The 11,631-nt window shown below is 31.7% G+C and overlaps 2 protein-coding genes across 2 annotated transcripts; both read right to left on the reverse strand.

Moving 5' to 3' along the window:
- Positions 1–247: 247 nt before the first annotated feature.
- On the reverse strand, positions 248–2,591 carry LOC131043388 (peroxygenase-like). Its single transcript, XM_057976579.1, has 5 exons — positions 2,532–2,591; positions 1,994–2,089; positions 1,205–1,290; positions 897–1,117; positions 248–547 (listed from the first exon to the last, which is right to left on the reverse strand). The coding sequence occupies exons 1-5, from the start codon at positions 2,578–2,580 to the stop codon at positions 400–402; spliced, it is 600 nt and encodes a 199-aa protein (XP_057832562.1). The 5' UTR covers positions 2,581–2,591; the 3' UTR covers positions 248–399.
- Positions 2,592–3,940: 1,349 nt separating this feature from the next.
- LOC131043387 (peroxygenase) lies at positions 3,941–6,542 on the reverse strand. The gene is made up of 5 exons (XM_057976578.1): positions 6,356–6,542; positions 5,612–5,707; positions 4,938–5,023; positions 4,634–4,854; positions 3,941–4,302 (listed from the first exon to the last, which is right to left on the reverse strand). The coding sequence occupies exons 1-5, from the start codon at positions 6,402–6,404 to the stop codon at positions 4,155–4,157; spliced, it is 600 nt and encodes a 199-aa protein (XP_057832561.1). The 5' UTR covers positions 6,405–6,542; the 3' UTR covers positions 3,941–4,154.
- Between the last annotated feature and the right edge of the window lie 5,089 nt (positions 6,543–11,631).

Genomic DNA, 11,631 nt, shown 5'->3' on the forward strand with positions numbered 1-11,631 from the left:
CACACAAAATATTTCCATTCATTACATCTAGAATCTTAAATCATAATTTTACATAAAAAACCATTTCTAAATTAATATTAAAAATTTGATACTTCAATATTTAAATGTAAAAATAAACATTATTACATCAAATATATTATATAATAAATAAATAAATACTATAAAAAAACAGTTCCATAAAAAATTATGATAGAAAAATGCTATCAGAAAGAATTTGTTTTGATTAACAGAAGTGAGATAATACAGAGTTATTGAAGGAATCCCTTTGATGGGCAAGAAACTGAAAATGAGAGTGGCACTTGGGCACTCAAATTATTCTGTATCAATCCAAAAGAATAAATGCAGGCCTGTCATATACACATTAAAAAGTCTTAAAGATATTCAAAAGATCATAATTTTCTAGCTCTGATTTCTTGAAGCATTCTTCTTTTCCATGAATTCAAATAAGCTACCGTCAAAAACCCCTCTGATAGCTGCTTTCTCCAGGAATCCATTTTCGTCCTTGGCCAAATCATATAGAAAACCCCATTCTGCCTTGGCTAGAAACCTGCAAAGTTCACACCCATCAACTTAGAAAACCCATTTCAACAGTTTCTAAAGAAAAAGTGTGCAATCTAAGGACCAAGGTTAGAAGAAAAACCTTACAGTCTGTCATAATTAATATATAAGCTGTGTTGTGTTGGTTGTTTATGTAGAAATTTATATTAATAATTAGTATTTTAAATTAATCATAATATATTGATCGTCAAGTTTAAAGTTTTGATTTGTTCAAATGATTCATCTGAAATCACATTCTTTTCTATAAATTATAAATTCATCCTATTCAAATGAACTATATTCAAATGAACCATATAAACAAATGAAAACTTACAAATATACAATTCATAAAAACTTACTGTCCAAAAGAGTCTTTTGGAATCCTATTAGCTTTAACCATGGAGTCCAATTCGGCTTTTGTGAGCATGTCTGGATGAGTGTGTGCATATGTACTAAAAATGGCTTCAAATTTGTCTGGGACAAATCTTCCTTCAGAGTCATATACACCTGTGTCGCTGCCATGCTTAGCTTTCTTGATATTTTGAATATATATGGGAAACAGTAAGGATGGTATCCGTCCCTGAAAAAAGTAGTCAGATTAGAAATCAACATGTGTTTTGTGAGATTCATCCCCTCAGGTATTATACTAAAGAAAAAATATACATACAGGAAGGGTGGAGTAGCTCAACAATATATGGATAAGCATTCCTAATAAAAATGATTTAGGGAAGCCAAATCCCACTGCACGGAGACCTGAGAATTCAGCCAAGTCAATATTTAATCATTGGAATTAAAATATTTTTTGTCCAATCTTATAACAATATGAAAATTTAAAGAATATTATCGATAGGTCTTTGTAGGTTGATGAAGCTGAATGGTTTTGAATGAATTCATGAGAGATTAAGTCTCGTTGAGTGCAAGACCCTTACATTATGAGGGGTTCGATGAATTAGGAGGAATAGATACCACTCAGTTATTGGCTATCAGTCCAAAAGATTTCAGTATAGTAAAAGGATTAGAGACATTAGATTTCTATAATGCATATTAATAAATACGTCTTGTTTCTGGATTCAATTGTGTAAGATTTGTTTGCATAAACGTTTTGGATCATACTTCCTGATCTATTTTTCTTCTTTAGCTCTCTTTTCACATCCTAATGATGGATCAGAGAAGACTCCAGAAGCAAAATGTACCTAACTAAAAAGATTCTATGCTTGATAGAAAACCTTCTAGAAAATAAAAAAAATACTGAAAAAAACACTATTATGATTTGGATATGACTTATTTCTCTAACAATTATAAAATTATTGTTCAATGAAAAACCAAAATAACATTTTATAAATTATAATTAACTAATTAGATCTTAAATTTCAAGGATCAATAATTTTATTAATGATATTAGAGAAAGCAAAAATATTAGAACAAAAGTTCATTAATAAGGATATTGGATTTGCACCTTTGTATGTCTCCCATGGATAAATAATCCCATCCTTGTTATTGTCGAAAAATGCCACATGCTTTTGCAGAACAGTCATGTTGTTCTCATCAATTCCTACATAAACATAAGATTAATCTTTAATTGTAATAAAAATATAAAATTTAAAAAGTAAATACATCAAATTTCTGTAGGTCATAATCTTAATTTGAAATTATCTATTTCTGTAGGTCATAATCTTAATTTGAAATTTTTTGGATTATATTATGTGAGAATTTTATACTGGGGGATTCATTATCAAGATGAAATAGTAAGAAAAGAGAAATGATGATAGATGATTACGTGAGATTTTTGTTTCATTAACATTTTAGATCACACTAGATAATCTATCATCAAAATAAAATCACAAAAGAAAAGAAATGATGATAGATCATGAAATATGTTCTAAACATTGACGAAAAAAGATTCATATAATTTTATCCAGAAAAATTCAACTGATCTTCAAAATCGAAATATAATCAAACAAAAACCCTGAGTTTTGCAATGAGAAACATATGACCTTCATTTCCCTGGCGAGGGTTTCCATTCAAGCTGTGGGAAGAGCCCATTTTTCAGTCTGAGCTTGTGAAAGAAAAGGCTGAATGGTCTCTATATATAAACAAGAATGATAATACTATTGGATAATCTCCCTAAAATTCAATGATAAGCATAGATTTTTATATGATATTTAAGATATTCACGCAATCAAAACAATAATGAGTGTATTATCTTCAAGTTGTTTAATTATGTACATAGCGTAGCTCTGACATGTTTACTAATATCAGGATCATTGACTTCTTCCAGATTCTTTGCTTCTGCATGTTTATAGTATTGTTCATTTAGATTTTCTATCTTATAATCAAATAAAAACAACCACAGAAAATTTTAAATATGCTTAAAATTCCACGTCGAATTAATTATAGAATTGAATTCTGGCATTATACAGCATCAAGCAACTGTGTTGGCTTGGAGTAATCTTAAATGCATTTTGAGTGTTGCGTAAAAAGCTAAATAAATAATGGAACAAAAGATTGTGTGATAGGTGATGGTTGAGCAAGACAATTAAACAATAATTTGAAACTATCTTATTAAACAATCTATCTTTCAAATTTGCAATAATGTTAGAAGAAATCATAAAAAATTTGGGTTCATTTTTAATATAATTTATTTCTTAATATAATTTTAATAAGAAATATTAAAAAAAGTTTATATATGTTATGTCTAAATTTTTTTCAAATATATTATTTGGAAAAATGTTCATAAATTTCAATATATTTATAATTTTTCAAGTCTAAAAGATGTGTCATATTTTAGAGAGTTTAGACTATTGGTTATAAGTTTTAGAAAGATGAATTTTATTAAAAAATTAACTAACTTTGATTGGCTAATAGTTTATTTTTTATATTTATAAAAATTTGTGAAAAATGTACATCAAATTCACTCATATGTCATTCATTTATATTTAAAGTTTGGTAAAAAAGATCTCATACTTAAGATATGTAAAATGACATAAAAAAAATAATAATAATGACTAATGGAAATATCTTCGTGTAGACATGATATAGTGAATGTTCAAGTATGTCAAAGTTCTATTCTAATGAATATTATTCCATAACACACATCTAGAAAATTCTATCATTTTTTTAATTTTAACATATTTTCAAGTATGTATCTAAGATCAACTCTTAATCTAAAATACTTCACTTATTTACTTTATCACATATACTTAACATAGATATTACAAAGAAAATATTTTCATTCATTACATCTAAAAACTTAGATCATAATTTTATATGAATAATCATTTTTAAATGAATAATAAAATTTTGATATTTCAATATTTAAATGTAAAAATAAACAAGAATACATCAAATATATAATGCAATGTAAAAATAAAGTAACTATTAAAAACTAATTTTTTAAATAAAATTAAGAAATAAAAATGATTTCAGAAAGAATTTATTTTGATTAACAAAAGTGAGATAACAGAGTTATTGAAGGAATCCCTTTGATGGCCAAGAAACTGAAAATGAGAGTGGCACTTGGGCACTCAAATTATTCTGTATCAATTCAAAAGAATAAATGCAGGCCTGTCATATACAAATTAAACAGTCTTAAAAATCTTCAAAAGCATCATAATTTTCTAGCTCTGCTTTCTTGAAGCATTTTTCTTTTCCATGAATTCAAATAAGCTGCCATCATAAACTCCTCTGATGGCCTCTTTCTCCAGGAATCCATTTTCATCCTTGGCCAAATCATATAAAAGTCCCCATTCTCCTATGGCTAGAATTCTGCAAAGTGCACACCCACCAACTTAGCAAACCCATTTCAACAGTTTCTAAGAAAAAAAAGTGTGCAATCTTAAGGATCAAATTTAGAGGAAAACCTTAGTCTGTCATAATTAATATATAAGCTGTGTAGGTTGTTTATCTAGAAATTTAGATCTTTACATCAATAATTAGTATTTTAATCATAATATATATTGGTGCCAAATCAGATGATTCATCTAAAATTGTATTCTTTTTGATAAATTTATCTAATTCAAATGAATTATCTAAACAAATCAAAACTTAAAAATATACTATTTAAACCAAAACATGCAGACAATTCATAAAAACTTACTGTCCAATAAAGTTTCTTGGAATCCTATTAGCTTTAACCATGGAGTCCACCTCGGCTTTTGTGAGCATGTCTGGATGAGTGAGTGCATATTTACTAAAAATGGCTTCAAACTTGTCTGGAACAAATCTTCCTTCACTGTCATATACACCTGTGTCGCTGCCATGCTTAGCTTTCTTAATATTTTGAATATATATGGGAAATAGTAAGGATGGTATCCGTCCCTGGCAAAAGGTACCCACATTAGAAATTAACAAGATGGGCTTTATGAGTTTCATTTCCTCAACTAAAGAGAAAATATACATACAGGAAGGGTGGAGTAGCTCAACACTAAATTGATAAGCACTCCAAAAGCAAATGATTTAGGGAAACCAAAACCCACTGCACGGAAACCTGAGAATTCAGCCATGTCGAACATTTAGTTATTGGAATTCAAAGATTGTTATTCGTCTAATCTTATAATAAAAATATTGTTAATGGGTTTTTGTCTATTGGTGAAATTGAATGATTCTTAAAGAGTTCATCAGAGATTAAGTCTTGGAGTGCAAGACCCTGACATCATGAAGGATGACGGATGACATTCGGATTGTCTCTTGGATGAACTTGGAGGAATAGATACCCCTCAGTTATTAGCTATCAGCCAAAAAGATTTATGTTGGGTAACTTAGAAGATTAGAGACATTGAATATCCACAGTTAGCTGAGAAGATTCTAGCTTTGGTATAAAACTCTCCAAAACTACGAAAAATAAAAAATTCAAGAAATATTACTATAAATTAGAACTTTTATGATTCTGATGTGACTTATTGCTTTAACAATTATAAAATCAATGTTCAGTGATAGAACCAAAATAACATCATATAAACTATAATTAATGTATTAGATTTTAAATTTCAAGGATCAATGATTTTATTAATGATATTAGAGAAAGCAAAAATATTAGAACAAAAGTTCATAAATAAGAAGATTATCGGATTTACACCTTTGTATGTCTCCCATGGATAAATGATCCCATCCTTGTTTTGGTCGAAAAATGCTACATGCTTTTGCAGAACAGTCATGTTGTTCACATCAATTCCTACATAAACATAAGACAGAAAAACTTAAAACTTATAGAAATGAAAGACATCAAAATTCTACAAGTCCTAATCTTAGTTTGCAATTTTTTGGACTGGATTATGTGAGATTTTTGCTTCATTAATACATTTTAGTTCACACTCTAGGACTCATCATCAAAATGAAATAGAAAGAGAAGAGAAATGATGATAGATCATTAAGTGAGATTTTTGTTGCATTAACATCTTAGATCACACTCTCCAATCCATTATCAAGATGAAATAGCAAGAGAAGAGAAATAACGATAGATCGTTACGTGAGGTTTCTTTTCCATTAACATTTTAGATCACACTCTCGGATCCATCATCAAGATGAAATAGCAAGAGAAGATAAATGATAATAGATCATTATGTGAGATTTTTCTTTCATTAACACTTTAGATCATTCCGCGGGATCCATTATCAAGATGAAATAGCAAGAGAAGAGAAATGATGATAGATCATTGCGTGAGATTTTCATAAAGATAAAATAACAAAAAAAGAAAAATAATGAAAGATCATAAAATATGATCTGAAATATTGATCTTCAAAAACAACCCATAAAATCGAAATATAATTAAACAAAAACCCCGAGTTCTGCAATGAGAAATGTAATCAAAAGGCAGGCATACCTTCATTTCCCTGGCGAGGGTTTTCATTCAAGCTGTGGGAAGAGCCCATTTTTCAGTCTGAGCTTGTGAAAGAAAAGGCTAAAAAGCTTATTAGCAGTCCGAATTTGCGCTTTGCTATTGCAGGTTCTGAAATGTTTAGTACTGTTGGGTCTCTATATATCAAGCAAGAATGATAATACTGTTGTATAATCTCCCTAAAATTCAATGATAATCCATAGTTTTTTATGGATTCCAATACATGACTCCCAGATACTCACGCAATCAGAACAATAATGAGTGATATATATCTTCAAATTGTTTAATTCTGTACATTGCGTAGCTCTGACATGTTTGCTAATATCAGGATCGACTTCCAGATTCTTAGCTTCTAAATGTTTATAGTATTGTTCATTTTCTATCTTATAATCAAATAAAAACAACCACAAATCATTTTATATATGTACAAAATTCCACGTTGAATTATTTATAGAGTTGAACTCTGGCATTACAGAGCATCAAGCAACCGTGTTGGCTTGGAGTAATCTTTACAGTGCGTCCAATCTCAAAAGCATTTTTACGTGTATAATAATAAACCACAAAACAAGGGCAGAGCCAGTTCATTTTAAGACAACAAATACATGTCAATGGATATGAACAATCAGATTTTTTTATTTTTATTTTTATTTTTTATTTTTTTTTTAAGAAAATAGAAGTATAAAGAATTTTATAAAAAATTCTTAAATACAAAAGAGAGTTACAAAGCAAGAATGGCAAAGAGTCTAATAAAGAATACAATTACATGTTTCTATCATAACCAACTAATTGATCTAACAAATAAGAAAAATATTAGAATTTGTTCTTCTTATAAGTACACTAGAATACCTATATTTTTAAAACTTTATATAAAATATGTTCAAAATGTCAAATTTAAAAAATAAAATTAAGGCAAAGAAAGTAATCTTTATCAAGTCTTGCTATTTGCTCTTTCTCTTCAGCAATCATGATATAGATCATGTGCACATAAAATCCTTTTAAAATAATAAAAATGAAAAAAAAAAATTAAGCTTTTTTAGAAATGATGTTTTTGATTAGGATAAATAGGTTTTGAGGGGACCCGAAACCCCTTACAGTAGGTTTTGAAGGGACCTGAAACCCTCAGATTTTACCAAGATCTGAAACCCAAAACAAACACCCGCAAACAATACATCAAAGATAAACAATAGCCTAAAACCAGCCTAGCAGCAAAGAAATATCAATTAAACCTAACCCAAAACAGACACCTGCAAACAATACATCAAAGATAAACAACAGTCTAAAACCACTCTAGCAGCAAAGAAATATCAATTAAACCTAGCTGAATAGGGAGGAGCTCAAAGCCTTTCACTAGCACGAGGGATTTATCAAGGCTCCCTTAACCTTCAATAGATACCAAGGGTTTTTCCAGGTACCCATAACCTGATTAATGGGTTTTACAAGGCTCCCACAGCCAGAATTAGATTTTTAATTGGCTCCCACAACCAAACAAGAAGAGATTTCTCAGGCTCCCATAACCTAAACTAGCATCTCCTGGCAGCAATAAACCATCATGCCCAAACCTAACAAAAACCAAACAATGGCCAAACTGGGCCCTTGAAAGATGCTAGCAACCGGCAAGCCCCTGAAGGAAACATAAAACATAGGGTTTTCCTAGGCTCCCTCAACCTTGCGAGTGGATTTTAGAAGGCTCCCACAACCTGTCATGGCCCAGACAACAGCAGCTCTTCCTGAAAACACGGTTTGGAAAACACTCCCGAAACTTCTACAGATGAAAACAAGAGGGTTTTTAAAGGCTCCCTCAATCATCAACACGAGCTAGGAAACAATGATTTGGCACAACACCCAGAACCTCCAGTGAAGAGCACCATGAGGGTTTTGAAAGACTCTCTCAACCAGTAGCACAATCCTCAGCAGCCAAAATGCTCCCTCACCCCTTTTCTCCACCTCAATAAGACCAAAGGGAAAGCAAATCAACTGCCTAGACCACCCAACCTCAACCACAAATAGTAGCAGCCACAACGCTCCTTCACACCTACTTTCCACCTCAATAGGAGAAAGGGCCACCTCAATAAGATAGGAAGGAGAGTAGATCGTTAGCCCAAAAAACCCTCTTTTACCCTAAAACTCAAGCCACCACTCCACCTCCATAGGAGAGAACACCTCCTCAAATAGAGAATCATGAGAACAGGGGAAGGAGAAAAAGAAACCCTCAACAAAGAATAGACAAGGAAAGACCAGAGGGACATCATACACCTCAAACCACACCCATCCGCCAACACAACAACAAATTCCTAGGACCAAACAAGGCCCCTGCTCCCAACACCCAAGATAGACCGATACAACCACATGTCAGCTGAGGAAAGCAAGGGAGAGCTGGAAGGACAGAATAGACAGGTCGAAGCCACCATTAACACCCCCAACACCAACAAACTCTAAAATAGTAGGGTCACCTCCCACCCCATCACAACCCACATTGGCACCACCACAGACGAACACAGACCCAGACGGACAACAGAAAAGGACAAGAGAAGAATGCGGGAGAGAGCGTTGAGCACATAACTAACCCTAGCAACCATAGACCTCTCCCCCATTGCCTGAACCTTCACCCCCTGAAACCCTCGTTCTTTTGTTCTCATCCACTCTACAGATCCCGCTCCCACTCACGTTTTTTAAGTTTATTTTTAGAAACAATGTTTTTGCATTAAACTTTTTTCTTTAAAAGTGATATGTGTTTGCATTAGACTTGTTTGTTTTTCTTACATGAACAAGAAAGCCTATTGCAATTACAGAGGTGACTTGTTTGTTTTTCTTACACGGACAAGGAAGCCTATTGCCATTGTAGAGTTATGCTTATGAACATAATGATAATTTAATGGATCTCATATGACTCTTTACCTTTATCAATGAGAAAAACAATTGGAATAACCCTAAAAAGTGTTGAAATGATATAATTGCTACTTCAAGAAGTGAGTGTAATTGATACTTAAGGATTCTTGATTAGGCGCATTCAATTTCTATAAAAAGTAGGTGTAATAAATATTTGATATATGAGGTATATGCGCTAGAATGTCTTGCAGATGCGCTATTTTGAGATTATTTTGGAAATTTGCCTTTAACCTGCATACAAAATGATTTGAAAATTGGGGGTGGATCCCATGGTGGGCACAAAAATGTATACCAAATTAGTGGTGTCAGATGATTAATCAGAAAGACAAGAAACTAACATACCAAAGAGACATTAGATATAAAGACTAACTTGGTAAACTAGTTAAACAAGCAAATCTTTCAAAAGGTGTCTCATTGTTCTCTATTTCATAGGATTCCTTAAGTCAATGGTTGCTCTCAGATCATTGAGCAACTAACCTTTGGAATGACAACTCTAAGAATGAGTGATATGTAATGGAAATGATCTATATGCCATATGCAACTAAGATCTATATGATTGTAACAAAGCTTGCTAAGATGTGATTATGCTATGATAATGAAACTTATTATGCTATGATATGGATATTAAGCTATACTAACATGAATATGCTTTGCTAATGATATGAAATTCTTCTAAAAGAGTATGATTTAAACAAAGAGAGGCAAAGTTTAAGACTTGCTGAAATAGACTATAATTTGGATGCATGAAACTTGGATGATGGATAATGAGAGAAATGAGGCCTATTTATAGAAGAAATGGGAAATTAGATGGTTAAGATTGAGTAATCTTAACAAGGGTTAGGATTGAAGGATCTTGAATCCATGTGATGGGTATGTGCAGGATCATGGTGTGCCAAAACAGGCCCTTAAGTGGCAATGAAATTTCAGAAAATCAGAGTTATGCAACTTGACATGAAAATTTGAATAACTTGTGAACATTATTTTTAAAATATGTAAGAAGAGAATCTATAGAAAATTGAATTTTGTTTCTAAGCTACTAGTTGTTTTTTGGGAAAAAAAAAATCCTATTTGATGAAAATTTCAAATTTCAATGCAATGGTACTAAAATTTCAGAAAAAAAGATAAGAAGTAGACGTATGTCTAACCACGCTAATCACAATCAAATCATAATATTTTTTTATAATATTTATAATATAAGTATTAGACTCATGTCCGGATGTGACACATATTTTTTTATAATTTTTTATAAAGTAAATAGTTATTTATGAATTTTTTACTATATCTTTTCAGAAATTCAGAAACTCCTACGTTTGACCACCTTAACTTGGTCAAAACCTTATGAAATTTTTTTTATATAATTTTTCCCTATAGTAGACGAAGCATAGGATGTGATGCACGTTTTGGATTCAAAAAATGTTAAACTCTTTGAAAGTTATGAGAGTTTTTCAATCAGTCTATCAATCAGGACTATTGTCTGAATTTTATTAGAAAATAAATAATAATTATTTATTAAAGTCAAAATAAGACAAGCCTTATATTGTTAGAAAGCTGAGAACGTCCTTAAAAAACCCTTTTCGTTTTATCAATTTTGGCTACAAAAAAAGTCGTCAGCCACCAGTGTAAAGTCTGGAAAATCAAGGAATATTGAAAAACACGTTTTTTTCAGTTGACTTTCCAGGCTTGTCACTTCCAAGCCAAATCCTAAAGCATTCCCAAGCCAAAATTTGAAATTTGAAAATTTTACAACACAAATCGAATATCTGATTTTAATAAGTAAATTCACTAACTAAATTTGCACATAATTAATCTAATGTTTATTAATATATTAATATATAATATTTTAATATATTAATTTATAAATAAATTCGTATATGATATTAGGGAGAGGGAGAGAGAGACAGAGACAGAGACAGAGAGAGACAAAGAGACATCAGGGGAGGGGGAGAGAGATATTAGGGGAGAGGGGGAGAGAGAGAGATTAAGACACCAAATTGTGTCGTTATGGGCCATATGGTGTCCTAAGGGGTCGTAGGACACAATATGACCCCTTAGGACACAATAGGATCCATAGGGACCCAATATGGTGTCATAAGGGGTCATATTGTGTCCTAAGGGGTCATGTGATGTCTTAAAGGGGTCATATGACACAATATGACCCATTAGGACACAATATGACTCATAACAACACAATTTGGTGTCTTAAGGGGTCATATGGTGTCCTAAGGGGTCGTAGGACACAATATGGCCCCTTAGGACACCATAGGACCCATAACGACCCATTATGGTGTCTTAAGGGGTCATATGGTGTCCTAAGGGGTCGTAGGACACCATATGACCCCTGTGGACACCATATGGTGTCATTAGGGGTCATATGG

The sequence above is a fragment of the Cryptomeria japonica genome, chromosome 3 (genome assembly GCF_030272615.1).
Source record: "Cryptomeria japonica chromosome 3, Sugi_1.0, whole genome shotgun sequence".
NCBI lineage: Eukaryota > Viridiplantae > Streptophyta > Pinopsida > Cupressales > Cupressaceae > Cryptomeria > Cryptomeria japonica.

What these genes read in the sequence shown, in the direction of transcription:
- LOC131043388 (XM_057976579.1), bottom strand. Translation starts at nt 2,580, where the DNA reads ATGGGCTCTTCCCACAGCTTGAATGGAAACCCTCGCCAGGGAAATGAA. An exon ending in CCCTCGCCAGGGAAATGAAG is followed by an intron (nt 2,090 to 2,531) that starts GTCATATGTTTC and finishes ATGTTTATGTAG; the next exon opens with GAATTGATGAGAACAACATG. An exon ending in CCAAAAGACTCTTTTGGACA is followed by an intron (nt 548 to 896) that starts GTAAGTTTTTAT and finishes TGAACTTTGCAG; the next exon opens with GTTTCTAGCCAAGGCAGAAT.
- LOC131043387 (XM_057976578.1), bottom strand. Translation starts at nt 6,404, where the DNA reads ATGGGCTCTTCCCACAGCTTGAATGAAAACCCTCGCCAGGGAAATGAA. An exon ending in TCCATGGGAGACATACAAAG is followed by an intron (nt 5,024 to 5,611) that starts GTGTAAATCCGA and finishes CTGAATTCTCAG; the next exon opens with GTTTCCGTGCAGTGGGTTTT. An exon ending in TGAGCTACTCCACCCTTCCT is followed by an intron (nt 4,855 to 4,937) that starts GTATGTATATTT and finishes ACCTTTTGCCAG; the next exon opens with GGACGGATACCATCCTTACT.